The sequence below is a fragment of the Pelobates fuscus genome, chromosome 1, assembly GCF_036172605.1.
Source record: "Pelobates fuscus isolate aPelFus1 chromosome 1, aPelFus1.pri, whole genome shotgun sequence".
Taxonomy (NCBI): domain Eukaryota; kingdom Metazoa; phylum Chordata; class Amphibia; order Anura; family Pelobatidae; genus Pelobates; species Pelobates fuscus.
The window spans coordinates 125411572-125435879 of NC_086317.1; the positions used below are offsets into that span (position 1 = coordinate 125411572).

The 24308-nt window shown below is 39.5% G+C and overlaps 1 protein-coding gene across 1 annotated transcript in view; it reads left to right on the plus strand.

Moving 5' to 3' along the window:
- The window catches only part of CNKSR2 (connector enhancer of kinase suppressor of Ras 2), a 354304-nt gene that overhangs the window by 96530 nt on the left and 233466 nt on the right, over window positions 1-24308 (plus strand). The window contains exons 3-5 of the mRNA XM_063450253.1: window positions 2298-2500; window positions 4954-5022; window positions 18864-18951. Of these exons, the coding sequence (XP_063306323.1) occupies window positions 2298-2500; window positions 4954-5022; window positions 18864-18951 (360 nt within the window). The remainder of the gene's footprint in view (window positions 1-2297; window positions 2501-4953; window positions 5023-18863; window positions 18952-24308) is intronic.

Sequence of the window (24308 nt, forward strand, 5' to 3'; positions counted from 1 at the left end):
ACCTGCTATGCTGGTCTAGTCATCACCCCATATCACTCAAATCCGGTATCCCAATAGGCCAATATTTGAGACTTCGACGAAACTGCTCCACGATGGAGGAGTTCAAATTAAAAGCAAATGAGCTGTGTCACATGTTTAAGGCCAAAGGTTACCCAAATAGGGTTCTGAAAAGAGCCTATCTGAGGGCAATCCACACTGAACGGGAAACCCTAATTACAGATGGGGGTCGTAAGACTGAGGTAAATAAAATACGCTGCATCGGTACATATGATGCAGGATGGGACACTATGCTGATTGTCTTTTTCAAAAATTTTGGCCTATCCTCCAATCAGATAAGCATCTGAAGCAAATTCTGCCATCACTCCCTTCAATTACAGCACAGAGGGGCAAAATCTTGAGAGATATCCTAGCACCTAGTCACCTCTCAACTACGTCCCCGTCAGGTTATTTTCAAAAATACCTACCAATGGGTTCTTTCCAATGTGGTCACTGCAGTGCATGCCCGTTTATTACCAAGAGGGCCTCTGACAGCAAGGGCTTAATGAATTTCAAACCACGTTCCTTCTTTAATTGTAACACAACAGGAGTAGTTTACCTACTGTCTTGCTCCTGTGGCCTAAAATATGTAGGCAAGACTTTTCGCCACTTTAGGCTAAGGATACGTGAACATGTAAATTCTGTCAGGAGACGTTTGGAAACACCCGTCTCAAGGCATTTACATCTACATCACAATCACTCCTCGGCAGGCATCCGGTTCATGGGTCTTGAACATGTACCACAGCCTCCTAGGAAAGGAAACTGGGTCTTAAAACTAAGACAAAGAGAGGCGTTTTGGATTTACCATCTCAAAACGCTATCTCCCCTGGGGTTAAATGAAGGGTTTTCATATTCCCCGTTTATTTAAAGTACTGCAATAATTCTGATAATAAATGGTATCTTAAGTTATGCCTGTATATATGTATATATTCTTTATTTATTTCTATTAATATTTGGTGTTCATATGTCCATTCACTTTACTTGTATTATAGGTCTAAGAGTTTAGGGGTCTGTTTTGTGTTTGCAAAACTAATGGGTTACTATTTACAGTGGCAATAAAATAATTGTCGGCTTCTGTGTATGATTGCCCATATAGCCATTGTACTTATCCCTTACTGGTTTACAATGGTTATAAGTTGTTTCTTTAATTGTACTAAAGCTACACAATACAGCCATAAGAATCAATCCACATACTTGACCTATATGACACAATTTGGACATTCCAAGGGTTAACTGTTAAGCTATGGATACTGCCCTTTAGACATAGTAAGTATCCATTTATATCTGTTCCGGGCGGGGCACTCAAAGGGTTAATTCCCTTCCACCTGATTATGTTCAGCTTTCTGTTCTGGCCACCTCTGACATAGAAATGTGGGCTGACACTATGGTGTGTTACACCACACCCCCACAGCCCCATTCGCTGGAGGACCAGAGCAGCTTAGACACAATCACAGGTGATTACAATAAAGCTTATGAGCTTAAGGTATAAATTTACCACCCGGACAGTTTCTGCTCACTGCTGATACCCCTGAGGACGGCGTGTGGTCACGCCGAAACGTACGTCGGGTTCTTCTGTGTTTTTAATACTCTTTGAGCACTTTGCTCTGAGCACCTTTTTCATTTATGTTTTTCTAGCATGTGTGTGTAACCTGGGGCTTCAGATGTTATGACAGCATTTAGATTAGAACACCCACGAAGGTGTTTTATAGGAGATAGGGTATTAGCATAGCACTACTGTTTGGTTGGGAGTGTGTGTTTCTCCCTTTCCCTGTTCTCTCCTACTGCTTTGTTACCTGAGTTATGTATGGGGGTACATATTGCCTTCCATCCCCTCTCCGTTTTTTGTGAGGGTTCCTTTTGGCTATTAGGCTCTTGACTAGCCCTGTTCCTACCATACATATTTCTCCCTATATTATTCTGTCCATCACTGATAACCCAGGTTTTTAATAGATTTCAATAAAGGCTTTTTTATTTTTTGGCAACTACACTACTGTTGAGATTGGACTGGGTATTTACCCTCTGGGCGGTCTTTATATAAGACATCCCTTTTTGGCTTTTTTTCTTCCTTTTTTCTACAATTTCCAGGGTTACCCCCTTTTAACCAGTCCAGGTGACCTCTATACTCTGGAGGCTCGGCAGTGGGATACGGGAGTGTCTTTTCCTCCCCCCCCCCCCCCCACTTTCCAGCCTTTTGAGTTTCCTTTTTCTTGTTATGAAATGAAATTTAATTTCTGCAATTCTATCTTTTTTTCCCCAAACAGAATTATGGTCTAGAAACAGAAAACCTGAAAACACTTTCTCACAAATTAAATTCTTCTGCCAAAAACCTGCAGAATTTTATAACAGGAAGAAGGAGAAGTGGCCATTATGATGGCAAAAGTAGCAGGAAGTTACCAAATGACTTCCTGACCTCTGTAGTGGATCTGATTGGGTCTGCCAAAAGCCTACTTGCCTGGTTGGATAGGTAAGCCTTACTCTCCATATTAAATATCCAATGATATTGATTGTCTCAGGTAATATTACAAACTGAAACTTCAATATGTTAATATATTATTGTATACTGTATTTGTTTTTAGTGGGTAAGAATAACAGATGCCCTGTTATCTTTTTCTAACTTTCTCTTTGGTGACATGTTTGTGCAGTTGCATTCTAGAACATCTTTGTAAATTATTGAATGTGATAATCATGGTCAGCTAATCTCCAGATTAAAGTCTTTGAAGCCTATATCTACACAACATAACAAGAGAGGTGTGTAATTTCCTCAGGTTGTACCCCATGATATTAAAACTGTATCTATACCCATGAAGTATGCTAGTAAATAAATACAGTACATTTTATTTCACTAAAATATTTTTGTTATTACATCAATGCAAATGATATAGTATAAATGTTACCACCACCGATAATATACACATATTTTCCTTTAATGAGACAAGTGACACATTGAAAAGCAAATTACAATATCTATTTTAAACTGGACGATTTTAAAAACAAAAATAGTAGCAGCCTTGCCATGATGGGATTTTTCTGATCTTACTCATTATTAACTTTCAGTTTTTTTAAATTGTGCCAAGAGACGGTCATGAGGGGTGTCCCAATTGTGATTGGCACAACCTAATTTAAATAATATTTTCCTTCTTCTAGCAAATTTAGAATGTTATCACTTTTGAATAATCTTTTTGTTTAAAAAAAAAAAGACATTCAATACTGTATGAAGAAGTTCTTGAAAATGTACAATGAATGTTGGTTTGTTATATAAAAATATCCACCGCGTACATACCCTAATCAAGTGTACTGTGCACTTTTTATGAAATTGTGTGAGAACTCACTAAATTAACAGATCCAAGCTTTTATTTTAAAATTATTTTAAAATCTTTGTTCAATTAGCAAATTATTACTACCGTATATACTCGAGTATAAGCCGAGTTTTTCAGCACATTTTTTGTGCTGAAAAACCGGAACTCGGCTTATACTCGAGTCAATAGTCTGTATTATGGCAATTTGCATTGCCATAATACAGACTGAGGGAGAGGGGGCTGGCAGAGATCTTACTTACCCGTCCTGCAGCTCCTGTCAGCTCTCTCCTCCTCCGCGCCGTCCGTTCAGCACCTCGGTCAGCTCCCAGTGTAAATCTCGCGAGAGCCGCGGCTCTCGCGAGACTTACAGTGTGAGCTGACAGAGGGAGCTGCACGGGCGGCGCGGAGGAGGAGAGAGCTGACAGGAGCTGCAGGACGGGTAAGTAAGATCTCTGCCAGCCCCCTCCCCCCCCCCCCACTGAACTGCCAATGCTGGACCACCAGGGAAGGAGCCCCCCTCCCTGCCATGTATCAAGCAGGGAGGGGGGACGAAAATAAAAATAATAATCAAATAAAAAATAATAATAAGAAATAATAATGAAAAAAATATATTAAAATAATAAAAAATAATAATAAATAAAATAATAAAATTGCCCACCCCCCCACCACTGCAACACACACATACACACACGCTGCACTCGTACACACACGCTGCACTCATACACACACGCTGCACTCATACACACACGCTGCACTCATACACACACGCTGCACTCATACACACACGCTGCACTCATACACACACGCTGCACTCATACACACACGCTGCACTCATACACACACGCTGCACTCATACACACACGCTGCCTTCATTAAACACACACTGCATTCATTATACACACACTGCATTCATTATACACACACTGCATTCATTATACACACACTGTAAATAAAATATTCAATTAATATATTTTTTTTAGGATCTAATTTTATTTAGAAATTTACCAGTAGCTGCTGCATTTCCCACCCTAGTCTTATACTTGAGTCAATAAGTTTTCCCAGTTTTTTGGGGTCAAATTAGGGGCCTGGCTTATATTCGGGTCGGCTTATACTCAAGTATATACGGTATTCAAATTATCAAAGTTTGTTCAGCGATATACTGAAAAAATAAGCCATTTACTGAATTGTCATTATTATTATGAATATTATGAACATTTTCTTGTGTACTTTATATGTATATATTATATTAATAATATAGTGTAATGCAGAGACAGTAAGTCCACTGTGTGGACAGTTTTCTAAAATCCAATAATTTCTGAAAGAGTAATTTAATTATCTGTCTCTTTTAACTGCCTGAATAGGTACACTTTATTTAATGTTGAATTGTTCCAGATAATCACTCCAGTTCATAATTTTAGTATATTCTTTCGATAAAAAACTCATTTAGTTTCATGGATTATGAGCCAATAGTATTGATTTAATGTAAACATAAACAGTGCGCATTGCACTTTGAGAAATATGTCTAGAAAATGTTGTGAAAACCAAAGCAAATGCATTGTTTTATTTATGTTTTGTTATTTGGAAGCTTTCTGCTATATTTTAAGTCCTTCTCTTGCCATAGGTATTGCCACGCTGATCAGGATGACATTGATAACCTAAAAAAAAGATGGATAGGGCATAAACTGGATAAGTAAGTGAAAACCCATTCCTTTAGAAATCTCTAATAAGTCGTGTATTTAAGTTCAATCAAGAACTGCAAATAATTTTTCATTTATAATTTTTGCAGAATTAAATTGCTGGCTTAAACAGCTGTTAATATATTATTATTATTTTTTAAAGTTAAGTGTATATTCCACATCTCAAATATCTGCATGTGTTGTGTACATTTTAAACAATGTTACGCATTTAATATACATTTTAAAGTTTCTTCTCTGGTGTAATTTCAAACATTTAAATGGCATGTTTGAAACATATCTGAAATTATTGTTTAATTATATATATTTTGTAATTAAATATATGAATGATATTGGGAAGTGACTCGGATGTGCTCATAAAGTTCTAGCCAGGTTTTGTATCAGTTGATGTCCGAGACAATTTTCATAATTTGTGTTAAAAGAGTTCTCCAATTGTAAATCTATGAAATTAGTTTTACCACATATATTGTTTTCGGTGTTTGGTTAGAATGTTACAAATTATGATACAACATTCTTTCAATTGTATCCTTAGTGTGTTTGTCATACATGGTCATAGTTATGAAGCCATGTCATCTTCATAGTAGACCTGAAAAAAACAATTATGAAAATATCCAAAACAAACCTAAAATTCTCTGATTACACAATAAAACAGCGTAGGAAAAAGAAGTGAAAAAAAATTCTGATTCACAAATATTTGACATATTTTTCCTCCAAATTAAATGGCACCAAGATGAAAAATATAATGTTAAATTAAATTATGCAAAAACAAATTATGAATAAAGTATTGTGGACTGCCGCTTTATAAAACCTTTATTTTAAATTGAAGAAAGGCAATAGAGTTTGCTGGTTTGGTGTCAAGCTGTGCTATTTGTTTATTGTTGACCCCAGTCAAATGTATCTAGCCCTCCCCTGAATGAATAGTTATATTAATCACATAATGAAAAGAATACTTGTATTTAGAACTGATGGGATCCCAGTATCGGTATAGTCATTATTGTAGTGTTTAGTCATTATTGTAGTGTTGTTGTAATGCTACTAAATTCCGCATAAATGTTTTTGTTTAGTTTGTAAAGTAGCAGACACAAAACTCTGCTGCCTCCACACCCGTCCTTCCTATCTTCATGACAATGCTCTATTAACCATGATCTAGCTTTAAAACTAAAATTATACTTAAGCTGTTCAATCACATATCAATGAGAGTTATATAAGGATGGTTAGGGCATGTGTTTAGAGTAGGCAATATCTCCTTAAACCTTTACTGCAAATGCATGATCCCAACATCTAGGGGATCAGGCAGCTAGCTTAACTCTCTCAGTTCTGCAAAAACTCATCTGTGCAACTACCTTAAGCTACAGACATAAATACAGAAAAAGTTCAAAGCTTATTCATGGTTTCATATAGCTCGATACGTCAGGTAGGTAACTGTGGAATAAATTCTGAGACTCTGAGAGCACATTTTACATCTCTGATATTTATGTAGCAAGACATTAATCACGTTAATTAAAAAGTCATTCTTTTTGAATGTTCTGAAGACATGCTTCAAGCATAATGATTTTCACTAGGAGCTTATGGTGTTCTCAAATGGTAAAATAACTGTACTCTGGGCATGGGCACAGAAAGTATGACTGTCCACTCCATCCACCAATCAATCATCTATGATTATGTCCGTGCATAAGCACAAAATTAATCATTTTTGAATGATTTTATGAATCCTCGATAGTTATTTCCGTGTTTATTTTGTTTAACAAACACTTCAGATTCTGTGAAGATGGCTGGAGGACCTATTTCACTTTATTTTAAAACACAGCCCACTTCAACCATAAATCAGGAAACTTTTCAATTCAGAAGTTGAGATATCACATGTCCTGCTAAATCTACAATTTTTACAGTTTCACCTTTTATATTCTTTTATAAAAATCCAAATTATTGACAATCAAAATGAAACAAACATAATACAATAGGTGGAACACAAGTCTTTGGCTAAACATGGAGCCAAATCTCAACATATGGCTCTCATGGGTAGCGCAGTGGGACCCGTTAACAGGATGTCCCCATCCCTCTTCTAGCTGATTCTTATCTGATGTGCATTGTATGTAACCCGGTTTTACAGGTTTTTTTAATTCTATTTTTTGGAAATTCCATTTTAATGCAATTAGTGCACTCAATTTTTATTACTTTTGCTCAATAAAATCCTTATACCACAGAGACATCTCTGGATCTGTCATTATACCAGCAGCCCTGCAGATCAGATAAGGATCAGCTAGAAGAGGGATGGGGACGTCCTGTTAAGAGTGGTGTAATGGGTTTCCACTCAGGTGGTTTGTAACATTAAGTGTTACCACACATACTCACTATCTGTGCATTTCTCTATCACTACTGTACAACATGAAACAAAGCCCAGCACACTATATTACAACTCTAAATTCATTAAAAAAATAAAACATAATATGTGTTATGTGTGCTTGACATGTTCATTTGGATTGTTATTCACACTGAATCGAAGGAGCAAGGTCATTGTGCACTCACAGGAGAGTAAATACAATAATTGTGTAGGTGCTGGCTAGTTACCATTATTGTCAGTCTCCTGATATAGACAGGAACATCTCTTATGCCAAAGCCTTTTAATTGTCCTAGGTTGAGGACTGCAGTAAAAGGCATCTAAAATGTTTATAATTATGTCTATTTGTGTAGTGAACATCTTAAAATGTAGATATTTACCAGGTGATTTTTTTTGTAATATATATTTTATTATTATTAGCAATAATATAGTTTCAAAATATTCTGCAGCGCTCTACAATAATAGAATGGATACAATGGACAAAAAGTAATTGACAGACAGAAAATAACGGAGTCAACAGAGATGAAGAAGGTCCCGCTCAAACAAGCTTACAATCTATGAGGAAGGGGTAAAGAAACACCATGTCAGAGGGGATAGGGATTGGTGGATTTGATGGATGTGTCAAAATCAGCTAGAAAAAGTGGTGTGTGGAGGAACTGAACAGTGGAAGGAGAGAGAGAGCTGGCTGACCTATAGAGATGTCCTATAGAGATGTGTTTTACTGACTCCTTAACCCCTCAAGGACAGATGACGGATATATTCCGTCATGATTCCCTTTTATTCCAGAAGTTGTGTCCTTAAGGGGTTAAAGGAACACTATAGGGTCAGGAACACAAACATGTATTCCTGACCCTATAGTGTTAAAACCACCATCTAACCCCCTCCCCGATGCCCTCATGCCTCCCTAAATATAGAGTAAAATCTTACTTGTATTCAAGTCTGGAGCTGCTTGCTTTGTTCCTGTTTCCCTTTGACCTGCCCACTGCCTGCTGACATCATCAGAAGTGGTGACCTGATCCAATCACAATGCTTCCCCATAGGATTGGCTGAGACTGACAAGGAGGCAGATCAGGGGCAGAGCCAGCAGAATTCTAACACAGCCCTGGCCAATCAGCATCTCCTCATATAGATTAATTGAATCAGTGGATCTCTATGAGGAAAGTTCAGTGTCTGCATGCAGAGGGAGGAGATACTGAATTTTGTGATGCATTTTAGGCAGCATTCAGCCAGAAAGCACCTCTAACAGCCATCTGAGGAATGGCCAGTGAAGTTATCACTAGGCTGTAATGTAAACACTGCATTTTCTCAGAAAAAAAATGTTTACTGCAAACAGCCTGAAGGTAATGATTCTACTCATCAGAACACATCCTATATGCCAATTCCATTCCATATAGTCCATATTCTATACATCTTTATTCCAAATTGTTTAGCTTGAGTGTTCAGTAGCAAAAAAACTCACCTTGAGGAGCAAAAAGAAGCAAGCATATGATTTTCTTGAGTCCAAACTTGCTCCATGTATTTGGAATACAGACTTAATTCATCTGGTTTGGACCTTCTGACTCTTAGGGATCTATTTACTAATCTCCTGATTTTTATTACAATGAAATCTAGTTAAATAAGTAATTTCAGATAAGTCCAAGACATCCAGTTCATGTGAGCATGTAACTGAACTTAACGTTAATCATTTATTCTGGGCTTTCAACTTGTTTGTGTTTCTGTATCATGTTCAGTGTATACACACGTGACATACGTGTGTGGAATATATTAAATACACATATACAAATAAGCTAGTAGACATAATAATCTCAATGTATATGTCTAGGGTAAGGTTGGTGTAGGTGTATGTAGAATTCATAAGCTGCTGGAGGAAATAATGTAGCCATGACTGTGATCTCACTGCAGCTTATGTATGTTTTCCACATCTTGGAATTCAATTGATTGGAATTTACACAGCTCTGTCCTGTTGTTAAAAAAAATGCACTCTGGATTGCATAAAGTATAACAACTACTGATACATATTGTGTGGAATTTGCATGTAGCTGCTCCTGCTACTAGTCTTTCTCTGCCTCTAATCAATTAATCATATGCAACTATAAGTTAAATCACACCTTTTTGACAACTACACCCCTTTTATGGTGTCACCAGTCATATTCACAGACAAAACACATGCTCTTTCCTGGTGGGCCCAGTGGGCTCCTATTTGAGCCTTGAGCTCCTGTTCTGAGCAGTCCTCGAATTCAAGCAGGACCTCCATTTCCCTGCATGATCCATTAAAAAAACAATGATTCTTGTGGCGGAGTCCCTGTACTCCGACCCAGTACTTCTGCCCAGTCCACTTCCTAGCCGCTTGCAGGGACCCTTGAACACTTCAGCCCCAGTCGCCGAAACTTGACTTGGGTGTCTCCGGAGCTCTTCCACCCCGACCTGGCTGCTCTCCTTCCAGGCAGGTATCATCCCCCCGGTCTATTCCACTGCAGCCCTTCTTCCAGGCAGTGATTGTCCCCTCTACCTATTCCTCTGCAGCCCTTCTTCTAGGCAGAGATCGTCCCCTCTGCCTATTCCTCTGCCGCTTTCCTTCCAGGCAGGTATTGTCCCCTCTGTCTATTGCTCTAAAGCTCTGCTTATATTGCTTGATATTGCCTTTACAAAGACTTATCCCAGGGCTAGAGAGATCCTTCAGCCAGCAGACAGGTCCGAAGACTCTGTAACTGGGATCCCTAAAACTGCACACAGGACAAAAGTTCCAAAAGGAACTAACATGCAAAGCTTTATTTTTACTTGGGACTAGCCCATATGATTATTACATAAAGGTTGCTGTGACAACTCAATAAAAATACAAACAGTCAAATTATAGCAGACAACATACAGCAACTTATTATAACACAATAACATATCTATAAAGGGGTGGGAAGACAATAATTAACAGAAAATATATCTGCTGCCTGCAGAATTAGCAATATGCAAATCTACCCAAATACGCAAATTAGAAAGTCTAGCTATTCAGGTAGTGCATATCGCTGTTGCTAGATCCTTGCAACCAACCGGTGGAGCTGTAAAGGCTCCACAGCCAAATCCACCTAGTTGATTGCAAGCATTAGCAAAACAGGAGAGCACACTAACATTTAACCCCAAACAACCGCATTACACACACACACACCCTGCACCCACAATGGACACAGGGTGATTTAAACATTGGAGTCATTCAGATAGGGATTGTCTCTAAAACAAGTCATTGAGGAGCCAACTCGTAAAGAGGCCGTACTAGATTTAGTGTTAACAAATGGAGATTTGGTATCAGATAGTACTGTAGGTGAAATTTTAGGATCCAGTGATCATCAGTCAGTGTGGTTTAATATAAGAACAGTGACTGAGTCACACCACACAAAACCAAAATATTTAAATTTCAGAAAAACAGACTTTTCTAAAATTAGAATATGTGTAAAGGAGTCATTATCAGACTGGAGCAATTTAAATGGAGTCCAAGATAAATGGGATTATTTAATAATTGCACTGCTGAAGGCAACAGAAAATTGCATTGGCTTGTCAGTAAAAGCAAAACAATTAAGAAACCACTGTGGTACTCCACAGATGTTGCCAAAATAGTAAAAAAAATCAAAAAGTTAGCATTCAGTAATTATAAAAAAGTGTGAGGAAGATAGACAGATCTATAAGATTAGGCAGAAAGAGGCAAAGCAAGTTATAAGAGCTTCCAAATCACACACAGAAGAGAAAATAGCACAGTCAGTAAAAAAAGGGGACACAACATTATATAGATACATAAATGAGAAAAGGAAAGTAAAACAAGGATTAGTTAGATTAAAAACAAATGGAGGAAGGTATATAGAAGAGTATACAGGTCTAGCTGACTGCCTCAATGAATATTTTTGTTCAGTATTTACAGATGAAAATGAAAGAAAGGGGCCTCAGTTAGGAAAAAGGACAAATTAGTTATTTGTGAGTTTACAGAGGAAGAAGTTCTATTTTAAGTCAATGAGACCTGATAGAATACACCCAAAGTTATTAAAAGAGCTTAGTGGTGTACTAGCAAACCATTAACAGATTTATTTACCCAATCATTGTTAACAGGAGTAGTCCCAGAAGATTGGAAGTTAGCAAATTTTGTGCCCATTCACAAGAAAGGTAATAGGGAGGAGTCGGGCAACTATAGGCCAGTAAGCCTTACTTCAGTAGTGGGGAAAGTAATGGAAACCATGTTAAAGGATAGGATTGATGAACATCTAAAATCACATTTCAACATCATAGACAACATGGGTTTACTTCAGAGAGATCATGCCAAACTAATCTTATAGATTTTTTTGATTGGGTAACTAAAATAATAGATCAGGGTGGTGCAGTAGACATTGCTTACCTAGATTTCAGTAAGGCTTTTGACACTCTTGCACATAGAAGGCTTATCCATAAACTGCAATCTTTAAGTTTAGATTCCAATATTGTTGAATGAGTAAGGCAGTGACTGAGTGACAGGCAACAGAGGGTTGTAGTCAATGGAGTATATTCGAAGCTTGGGCTTGTCACCAGTGGGGTACCTCAGGGATCTTTCCTCTTACCAATTATCTTTAATATATTTATAAGTGATATTGCAGAAGGTCTTGATGGTAAGGTATGTCTTTTTGCTGAAGATACTAAAATATGTAACATGGTTGATGTTCTGGGAGGATTAAGCCAAATGGCAAATGATTTAGGTAAACTAGAAAAATGGTCAGAGTTGTGGCAGATTACTTTTAATGTGGATAAGTGCAAGATAATGCATCTTTGAAGTAAAAACCCAAGGGCAGAGTACAGAATATTTGATAGAGTCCTGAGGAAAGGGATTTAGGGGTGATTATTTTAGATGACTTAAAGGTAGGCTGCAATGTAATAGAGCAGCAGGAAATGCTGGCAGAATGATTGGTTGTATAGGGAGAGGTATTAGCAGTAGAAAGAGGGAAGAGCTCATGCCATTGTACAGAACACTGGTGAGACCTCACTTGGAGTATTGTACGCAGGGCCGGCGCTACCATTAAGGTGAATAAGGCAGTCGCCTGGGGCACAGGTGGTTTCCCGGTGGGCTACCCTGCTACTGTCTGGGGATCCTGTGCTGGGCGAGCGGCATCTTAGCTACCCCCCAGCGCAGCCATTCAGCTGCTGGGCTCCCTCAACGGTAAATTACCTGCTTGGGGAGCTGAATGTGCTGTATCCCCAGCACCCGAGCAAAGCACTCTGCTTCCTGCAGGCAGGGGGAAGCCGGGATGTGACCTGGTATCCTGGCTGCCCCCCTGCCTGCGAATACAGATAGCACTCTGAGGGGAACAGGAAGCAGCCTGGAGCTAAATAGATAAATAGATCTATTATATCTATATATATTTTATCTATTTAGCTCCAATAAAGTAAATATACTTTTTATTGGCTTTGTCCAGTTCCTGCTACAAAGAAGGGAAGGTGCCCCCTCAATAGACACCCAGGTCTGCTATCCAGAGCCAGGTTTTATTGGCTCCTAATCAGGTGAGCACAACCAACACCACTGTCTGCTATATATCTGTGTACATAATGCAGTAGAGATCTCTCTTATTATCTCGTTTCTGAAGGATATATGCTACGCTAAAGGGTTCAGTGTCACCAACGACACTATCGCTGAAGTGATTTGAGCCTGTCCCATAGAGGCTCTCATCAATGTGAGTTTGATACATTTGCAACTATATTGTGTATCTATACCATCTCATGGATTTACACTATACTACTTTGTGTTTCCTTACATGCACTGAATGTCAATGTGAACCTTACACCCTAATTTGGGGTAAGTGCATTATTTTGTGTACTTTGTATAGCGCTCCACTCCCTTTATTAAAATGGATTGTTGCTTAGGGCGGCAAGAATCCTTGCACCGGCCCTGATTGTACGCAGTACTGGAGAACGTATCTCCAGAAGGATATTGATACTTTAGAGAGAGTTCAGAGAAGGGCTACTAAACTGGTTCATGGATTACAAGGAAAGGTTAAAGGAACTTAACCTATATAGCTTGGAGGAAAGATGAGACAGGTGAGATATGATAGAAACATTTAAATATATACAGAGAATCAAAACAGTAAAGAAGAAAAACGACCACAACAAGAGGACATAGTCTTAAATTTGAGGGGCAAAGGTACTTGACTTCTTTACTGAGAGGGTAGTGGATGCATGGAATAGCAATCCAGCTGACTTCGTAGCGGTTAACACAGTAAAGGTGTTTAAGCATCTGTGGGATATGCATAAGGCTATCCTAACTATAAAACAAGGCCAGGGACTAATGAAAATTGGGCAGACTAGATGGGCCAAATGGTTTTTAACTGCCTTCACATTCTATGTTTCTATGTGATTTGTCAGGCTTGGTCTGTTCTATTACAACTATGCACGAGGTTCTCTAATAGTGAGGGAAAGCTGCATATAAAAGGACGTTTTCACAAGTGCAAAAAGCATAATTATTGCTTTGCATCAGGCAGCTTGAAACGCATTATAATGTTAATGCTATGTTAATAATTGGGATGTTTTGTTTTAATGTACCAGATCAACTACTTATATTTTTAATATAACATAATGCATTAATAGCTCTTTACTCATTATAAGCAGAGTTTCAAAAAATGCACCTTTATTTCAAACCATGACATAATATAATAAATTCCTTTCTGAGTAGATTGTTATGTGATGTGAAAAATGCATTATTAATCTGTCAAGTCCTCTGAATTCTCTCTAGAAATACAAAACAAGTATTACACTTTTTTAGCATTACTTGAAAATAAAAACAGATTTGGTTAACATAGTAAGCATAGTTTCTGACCATACAATGGTGTTTATGTATGAAAAGTTTCAGGTTAACAAACCTTCTCATTCAGAATAGTTTTGTGTCATTTTACATGCATAAACTCTTATTCCAGCCTTTATACATTAGTGCCTGTTTCTCTTTTCTGTAGTGCTCCAAAATAATCTTCATTCCAAATCTTTTTATTCCTCATTAAGATTGTTTTTCTCCTTTTTTTTCCTGTTGATATTACAACATACATTGATTCTATTCACAATAAGAAAGATTGGTTACATTGCTATGGGGAACAAATTTGAAGGATGTATTGTATACATTAAACAAAAAGGAAAACTGTAAAAACTCCTTATCTGTCTTGGAAAATGTTTGACATTAACGCTAGTTTGAGTGGCGGAAATTGAAGATTATATTAGCTTTAGTGTACTAACAATCTTAATTTTAATATTGACAGGAGGCGAATATTTGCATAACTTATTCCAATAATTATTCCAAAATAGGAAGAAAAGTTTCATCGTTTCATGATACAAATGATACACCTTTTAGTGCTTTTCCTATTTGTGCCTATATATTCCTATACATTAGAAAATATTTCTCACTGCACCTCTGCCTCATTTTATTTTTCTGTTCAATTGCGGTTCTTTTTTTTTTTTTGTTCATATATTTGTCGCTTCCAGTGTCTAAGAAAAAGAGAAGCAAAAGAACACATTTTTTTTTTTCGGAAAAAAATTAATTTTACAACATGACAGGAGGCTTCATATTTGCATAACTTTCTTTACTGAAATCTCCAGCAGCATAGAAACAGAACAACCAATCAAAAAAGTTAGAATGCCCATAAAAGGCCCTGTCTATGACATCACTTCCTCTTTCTTTGAAGCGAAAAAAACAACAGATAATAAACAAATTCAACGTAATCGTAATAAAGTTCCAACAGTTCAATACAACAGTAGTGTTCCAATCTCAAGTAGATCCTTGATGTAGAGACACGGGATATGAATCTTTGTCTTGACAATAATCCATTCATACTGAAGGAAAAGGAAAAAGGTGAAAGGTCTCTGAAGTGGCAAGTTGCCCGCATATAATGAACAGTATGCACATGAAATAACATTAAATGCATGAGCCGATATGTAATCAATAGATATCAATTCTAGAATTATATTATTTAACTATACAACAAAATACAGATATATATCTTCCTGAACACAAAGGATGTACTCTAGTTTAACCTAATCTATAATATGGGAGGGCCCAGTAGGGTGGGAAATATTCGCCTCCTGTCATTATTAAAATTAAGATTATTAGTACACTAAAGCTAATATAATCTTCAATTTTACAACATGACAGGAGGCTTCATATTTGCATTTTTAAAGCTGAGAATTAACCAGTGTGAAAGAAAGCATGAGACGTCTGACGAAAATAAAACGTCTTAAATGTACTCTCGAATGGCAGACATGTAAACTGGCATATTTGTCCCCTCCACTGGAAACAGAGGAAACGCCGGCAGTCTACGGCCACTGGTACCAACAGGTATGCGTCTTTGAGGTCCACGCACGTAAACCAGTCGTTCTCAATGAGGAGGTCTTGTAGAAGATGGATTCCTTTCATTTTGAAGTGTCTGTATATTATGTAAGAATTCAACTGACATAGGTTGATAACTGGTCTGTAGTCGCCTGTTTTCTTCTTGACCTGGAAGATATTGCTTAAGAAGCCTCCCTCTCCTGGTGCGTATTGCGCCTTTCTTGAGGAGTGTGTGGATCATCTCGTCCACGACGCGTTCCTGTTCTGTCGACATGAGTATTGGAGGTGGAGGGGCGGTTTGCACGGAATGCGAATGAAACTCTATGACGTAGCCTTGTACCGTCTGGAGAACCCAGGCGTCTTTGGTAATCAACTCCCAATTCTGCAAAAAAAAAAAAAGACAGGCTGCCTGCTATAAAATGTAGGTGGACTCACCATTAGGGAAATGGCCACTTCCTCGACCTCTGAAGCCTTTGGCTCTATCTGCACCTCTGTATGCTGAGGGCCTCTGTGTTGTAGATGGGAAGAAGTTTGAAGACTGCGGATATGATCTGGAACCTATCATCCAAAAGCGGCTGGTGGCTCGGTTCTGCTGCCGACCAGCCCTCCCAAAAACCCCTCTTCCAGTGGGGGTGCGGAAGACTTGCTTGAGTGAGGTTTGGGCTTTATTTAAGGTGGTGAATAGGATCACATGTTTCTTAAGCTCTGCAATGAAAGCATTGCCAAATAGCAGGCCTTGTGCTTTTGGGCCGAATTCCTTCGCTCTTAGGTCCAGGAGCTTGTTATCTATGCGGATCAGCACCGACTTGCATCTTTCGGTGCACAATGCGGCATTTGCATTGCCCAGAAGACATATCGAGCGTTGAGCTCATTCTCTTATGGTGTTAGGGTCGAGTTGAGAACCCTGACTGAGCGCCAGATCTGCAAAATAGAGCATCTTGGCGATGGGGCCGAGCAAGTCGAGCACTTTGTCTTGTGCTGCCTTCAGGCCTTTCTCCACACCCTTTCGGGGTTCTCGTCCCGATCGTGACACAAAGACCACTACCGTGTTGTCGAACTCGGGTGTAAGTGCCACTTTGTCTGGTAGCAGTGGTATGGGACATTCCGTCTTGAGGCGGGGGTGTACCTCCTTCTCCAGAGGTTTGCGCAGTCAATAGTGCACGAAACGTGTCAGATGTTCCGGGAGGCTCCACTCTGAAGATCGTGGGTGTCGGATGTTGCGGGGATCAAGGAGTGGGATCCCTTGTTCGTCCATGAACATTCCATCCTCGGTCATTCCGGTGCTGGTGCCACTGGGGCTCTCTCCGTCACGGTCGCTGCCGTCGAGTATGGTCTCTCTGACGTACCTCGAGAAGGTGGGGGGTAGGTCCTGCCACTATTCCTCCTCTGATGGTGATCCGTCCTCATGCCACTCATCTACCACGTCCAAGGTGCATGGTGCCCAATAGTCTTCCTCGTCGGAAGATTGTAGTGGACGAGGTTTGGGTTCCCGGTGTTCCGTACATTTGATCCGTTTAACGGGTAGCTTGTCTTTGAACTTAGTGGAAGGAGGGCTGGGGCCCTTCCGTTGTCGTTTTGTTTTGGAGACTTCTGAGCCTGAGGCCTCCATCATTTCTGAGGGGCTTGCGTCATTTATCACATTTATCACATTTATCATAAGTGTGTTTGGTGATGATAGCTTCATTAACAGTGTGTAGTAATCCTGAGGAAAAAGGCAATACTAACGGTGCAGATCGAGTGATTCTCGATCTGTTAAGCAAAGGAGAAGGCGGCCGTCGTGGATCTCGTTGCGGACCATCGCATGGTGAAAAACGTCCCGGCCTCCCTACACCCGTCCCCACACAATCCCACAAGTGCTGTAAAATAAATACAATGAGGGCAGGTCCGCGGAGCGGGCGCGGCACGGGCAGCCGTGACGTCCGTGGACCGCAGCCAGGGAACAAACTATGCCGGCAGTGATACTTAAAATACAAGGGGACAGTGAAAACAATCATGGAAAACAGCATGAATCTGAGAAGGAACAGGTATAGGAGAGCCAGGAGTAATTGCAACAAGAAAATAGACAAAGAATAATAAATATAAATAATGTGTAAAATGAGGTTATTCAGGAGAGGCAAAATACTCTGACCTGTGTAGGCTGGAGCAGCAAAGAAAGAGGGAGTGATGTCATAGACAGGGCCTTTTATGGGCATTCTAACTTTTTCTGATTGGTTGTTCTGTTTCCATGCTGCTGGAGATTTCAGTAAAGAAAGTTATGCAAATATGAAGCCTCCTGTCATGTTGTAAAATAATTTTTTTTTCCGAAAAAAAAAAGTGTACTTTTGAATCTCTTTTTCTTAGACACCGGAAGTGACAAATATATGGAAAAAAAAAAAAGAACCGCAATTGAACAGAAAAATAAAATGAGGCAGCGGTGCAGTGAGGAATATTTTATATAGTATAGGAATATATAGGCACAAATAGGAAAAGCACTAAAAGGTGTATCATTTGTATCATGAAAGGATGAAACTTTTCTTCCTGTTTTGGAATAATTATTGGCATAAGATATTTTCTCTTACACCGAATGACCAGCTTAAAAATATTTTATGCATGTATAGATTTTTCACAATAGCAATATATAGACATTTTCATGTGGCCATCAAAGTAAGCAATAATCGATTTATAGTCAACAACTCATACTGCAAATACTAGTAAAATTTGTGATAGCATTACAGAAACCCAGAGTGGCCATACTTGATTAATAATTTTCTGCCTTATCTTGAGAACACAACTTGTTTTCTCATAAAAAAGCAAGTTATCTTCAAAAAACAACTTGTTTTCTCTAGATCAGGGTTTCACAACCCTGTTGTGTCTAAAGTGTTTTTTGTTTTGGTTTGTTTTTTCCTAAAGACACAACTGGGTAATCCCTAAATCCTGGACTGTTAAGGGGTACTTGAGGACTGGGTTACGCTACTGTATATAACAAGTTGTTTTCTCAAGTTAACAAGTTGTTTTTTTTCGAGAAAACAAGTCAGAAAAGTATTAAAAATACATATCCTTTATGGGCATCCGTAATCATGACAATGTGCAACTCATGTAATTTGCTTATCAGAAAACATTAGTATTCATAGCTGATACATTTTACTGATTATGCGAAATGCACTTCCAAAAAAAAAAGTGAACATACCATGCTAAAATGGGTTTTTATTTTCCAGATCACCTTTTGCTGCTGTGACTGATTACTCTGTTACAAGAAATAATGTTATTCAGCTGTGCTTGGAATTAACAACAATTGTTCAGCAGGTTTGTATGGCGAGAATATTATGTTAGTTTTATTTTAATGGGAATTGCTTATATTTGTTTTTTGGATAATTTCATGGTCATACACACGATTTTTGTAAACTGTGTGCTAATGGAGATCAAAAAAGTAAGTTAAGTAGACCAGGTTTTGTTACTAAAACTTATTTTAGCAAAATTACAAGTATACATTCCAGCAGAGAAAAAAGGTTGTTTTGAGGCAAAGCATGATGCATCATTTTCTTTATGCCTACAATTTTTTTTTATCTACAATTCCCTTTATATTCCCCCATTACATTTGCCTCTGCAAAACATTGTGCAAAAGAACACTGTGACGGGAGGAAAACTCAAGTACTTGCCATTCGGAATTTTTGTGCTCAGGGAACTTTACATTCACTTGGACTGGCTGTTATTATCTGGTTTCTGAGTACACTCGCTATTTGATAATGATGGTGGCAATATTTCAAGTGCTATTGCCAGCGATGTTTTGTCCAGAGCAAGAAGGAATAGAGTGGTGGGAAAAAAAAACATTATTGTACAAATTACAGAGCCTGCTGATCCCCAGAGTGGAAGTAATGACTACATAGAATATATTTTCTTGTTTACACAAGACTTGGACAGCCATCTGACCAGTTGTGCATTTGCATAGAATGCATGCTTGTTTTGCTAATATTTTAAGAGGGTATTGTAATAAGTGCAATCATGTGTGCAATCTGAGAGTAGGGTTTTATTCAGCTAGGGACAGCATGCAAATATAGCCCAGCTTTTTATTCTATTCACCGCCCCCCCCCCCCTCCCCTAAAAAAATAAATAAAAATAAATTTGAAGCAATGGCAGATTATTTCACAAAAGAAGGGAAAAAATATTTTTGACTCCATAGTGGCAATCGGATTCTCATTGGATCCACAACCTGTTCATATACGTGATAATTCTAACATTGAATATTATGTTTATAAAAAAAAAAAACATCCAGGCTTTTAAAAAATATGTCTACCTCTCTGGATATAAATTGTACATGTTTATTGTTCTTTCCAAAACTCTTTCATCTGCTATAAACTCAATGGATGACCTCTTGTCTGTTGTTTAAAATGTGAGCAGGATATTGCTTTGCTGCAGAGGGATTTGGATAGATTGGGGGACTGGGCACTAAAATGGCAGATTAAATTTAACGTAGAGAAATGCAAAGTTATGCACTTCGGGGTTAAGAATGCACAAGCAACTTAGACACTAAATGATAGTGAATTAGGGATAACCACACACGAGAAGGATTTGGGAATTGTTATAGACAGCAAATTAGGCAGCAATATGCAATGTCAATCTGCAGTTGCTAAGGCCAGTAAGGTTTTGTCATGTATAAATAGGGGCATAAATTCTCGGGATGAAAATATAATTTTGCCTCTTTATGAATGGTAAGACCACACCTTGAATATGCTGTGCAATTTTGGGTGCCTGTTCAAAAGAAAGATATCATGGCACCAGAAAAGGTCCAGAAACGAGCTACAAAATTGATAAAAGGAATGGAGCTTTTTAGTTATGAAGAAAGGTTAAAAAAAATTTAATCTGTTTAGTTTGGAAAAACAGCACCTCAGAGGGGATATGATAACTTTATACAAATATATTCGGGACCAGTACAAACCTTTATCTGGAAATCTATCCATAAACAGGGCTATACATAAGACACAAGGTCACATTTAGGCTGGAAGAAATGAGATTTCATCTAAGGCAAAGAAAAGTTTTTTTTACAGTAACAGCAATAAGGATATGGAATTCTCTGCCTGAAGAGGTGATTTTGTCAGAGTCATTACAGATGTTTAAACTGCAATTGGATAAATACTTGCAAAAACACAACATACAGGGATATAATTTCAAATTAGTGGGGTAATAGCTGCTTGATCCAAGGAGACATCTGACTGCTATTTCTTCCTAGTTTGTTGCAAAATTGGAAGCGCTTCAGATTAGGTTTTTTGCCTTCTTTTGGATCAACAGCAAAAACATATGTGAGGAAGGCTGAACTTGATGGATGCAAGTCTCTTTTCAGCTATGTAACTATGTAACTATGTAACTATATTTACTGCTACCTTATCCCTTTTGAGACCCTTTTTTTCTAGAGAAAATCTTATAAATTATATTTTGCCCATGTGAATAAATACCCCTTTTTATACATGACAGCACCTTGTTTGCCTTTGCAATGGCATACCAGTCTTGCATACTGTTGCCTAGTTTGCGATCTATAATTGTTCCCAAGTAGTAATGTCCCAAACGGTTCGCTGGCAAATAGTTCCTGGCGAACATAGCGTGTTCACGTTCGCCGCGGACGGCGAACATATGCGATGTTTGGTCTGCCCCCATATGTTTTTTTTTTTGGTTGGTGGCCAAATTTACTAATACTAAGTAAAATTACTTAGCATTAGTAAATTGTGCCCCTACTCGCAATACCGCGAGTAGGGGCTTGTCTATTAAACAGTGAGCAGCCTGTGGCTGCTCACTGTTAAAAAAAAAAAAAAAGGGTCCCCCCTCCCTGAGCGGGTGGGGGCCCTAAAGTAAAAAAAGTATTGTCCTCCCCCCTGGCCCCCACCCCTGAGCGGTGGGTGGGGGCCCTAAATACCAATTGGGTGGGACCTATTGTCCTCCCCCCTGGCCCCCACCCCTGAGCGGCGGGTGGGGGCCCTAAATACCAATAGGGGGGGACCTATTGTCCTCCCCCCTGGCCCCCACCCCTGAGCGGCAGGTGGGGGCCCTAAATACCAAAAGGGGGGACCTATTGTCCTCCCCCCGGCCCCCACCCCTGAGCATCGGGTGGGGGCCCTAAATACCAAAAGGAGGGGAACCTATTGTTCTCCCCCCCCGGCTCCCACCCCTGAGCGGCGGGTGGGGAACCCTAAAAATAACAATAAGGGGGGACCTATTGTCCCCCCCGGCCCCCACACCTGTGCGGTGGGTGGGGGCCCTAAAAATAACAATAAGCGGGATCTACTGTCCCCCCACGGCCCCCACCACTTAGCGGTGGGTGGGGCCTCTAAAAATAACAATAAGGGGGGGACCTACTGTCCCCCCCTGGCCCCCACCCCTGAGCTGTGGGTGGGGGCCCTAAGACCTATTGTCCCCCCCCCCAGCCCCCACCCCTGAGCAGTGGGTGGGAGCCCTAAATACAAAGGGGGGGACCTTAGTCACCCCTCCCCCCCAAAAAAATTATCCCCCTACCTACCCCCCTCACCCTAAAAATAATGAGGGGGGGGACCTTTAACTAAAAACCTGTAAAAAAAAAATTAGAGAAAAACAACTTACCATTCGATGTTTTCTTTCTTCTAAAATCTTATTTTTTCAGCCCCAAAAAAGGCCAAATAAAAAACCATAATAACCGACGCAATTAAAAAAAAAAAAAAATCCATCTTCACCCATGGAGGGCTCCGCGCAGACTGAGTTCTGCAGGGCGGGGGAAGGCTTATAAAGCCTTGCCACGCCCTGCAATTAGGCTAAGAACACTCTGATTGGCTGGTTTAAGCCAATCAGAGTGCTCTTTGTGATTTTACACAGCGTGGGAAAGTTCAATTTTCCCACGCTGTGTAAAATGACACAGAGCACTGTGATTAGATGGATTTCAAGCCATCCAATCACAGTGCTCTGTGTCATTTTACACAGCGTGGGAAAGTTCTTTGGAATTTTCCCACGCTGTGTAAAATGACAAAGAGCACTCTGAGGCCTGGGGGGGGGGACAGTAGGCCCCCCTTATTGTTAATTTTAGGGCCCCCACCCACCGCTCAGGGGTGGGGGCCGGGGGGGACAGTAGGTTCCCCCTTATTGTTATTTTTAGGGCCCCCACCCACCGCTCAGGGGTGGAGGCCGGAGGGGGACAGTAGGTCCCCCCCTTATTGTTATTTTTAGGAGAGTAGATCTCCTCCCCCCCCCCCTTCAACCACTATTGGTAAGAGTCCCTGTGGGTTTTAAAATTTGCCTGCCTATTGAAGTCTATGGCAGTTCGCCCGGTTCGCGAACATTTGCAAAAGTTCGCGTTCGCGGTACGCGAAACGAAAATGTTATGTTCGTGACATCACTATTCCCATGTCCTTTTCATTTAATGTTATCCCTAATTCAACCATGTTTAATGTATAAGTGGCTTGTGGGTTCCTTATTCCAAAATGCATGACTTTGAATTTATCTGTATAGAATCTCATCTGCCACTTGCCTGCCAGACCCAAATTTATCCACAGCCCTCTGTTGAGAAATAATATCCTGTTCAGACTGTATTATCTTACCTAGCAAACACCAACACACGACTTATAGCTGAAATGACATTCACATTCACACAGCGGGCCTGCTGTGTTAGGAAAGCAGGTATCAAATTGTGCCTGGTCCCCTGAGGGCATTTTTCTGCCACATTAACCTAATTCTCCACTAAGCTACAAAAGTCCTTGAAACAGGTTTGTTTTTTGCTTTTGTCTGGATAACCATAACCCAAACTCTCATAGAAAATGTAGGAAGGATTGTTATATAGTAGAATAGACACAGTATTGTAGGATAGACGTGCATTACTGAGTCTGGCAGAGTCAGACGTGAGCTGAGGTCAGGGAAAATAATGAAACATTCATACAAGCTAAGTCAAATAATACTAGTGATCAGAAACCATGAGAGACAAGCCACTGCATCAGTCTTGTGTCGCCAGAAGGTGCACGTATTCGTCAAACTGATGCATCAATTCATCAATTTGGTCTGATTATGTGCACAATGAAATGAGGATTCATTATTATAAATTAGGCTGAAAATGAAGTGTCTAGAATGAGAATTGATGGGAAATTAATGATTTTGACAACAGATGTCACTTAGGTGTGAAATTGGTAGATAACCTGACAACTTACCAGAAAACTTACAGATAGCTCTCCGTTTCACATAGAGAAATTGAGAGTTCTGGAAGACACAACATTTCAAAACAGTAAAGGTATAATCACAAGATAAAAAGAGGATTATATATCTGCCTTGTGTCCTCTATGCACATATATCTTTGCTCATATATGTTGTGTAACATATGAAAGTTCACTTCCCTCGAGACTTGGCTGTCAGAGCGCTCTGATTGGCTCGTTACTAGCCAACCAATCAGAGTGCTTTTAGTCATAATACAAAGTATTTTCTCACATTTTGTAATATCTGTGATAGCGTGGGAAGCCTGTATAAGGGCTTTCCCCACTAGAAGCGCTCATTCTGTCCCAGGATAAAAAAAATATGGGCCTAAAGTACATACTTGCAGCCTTAGAAAAAAATGTTAGTAAGGCTGTCTGTGCCCCTGTACTGGTACATCACTGCTATCCCCAAGGAACTCCCAAAAGCAATGGTCAAACTTCCACAAAACAGCTTCACAATAACCATAGTAA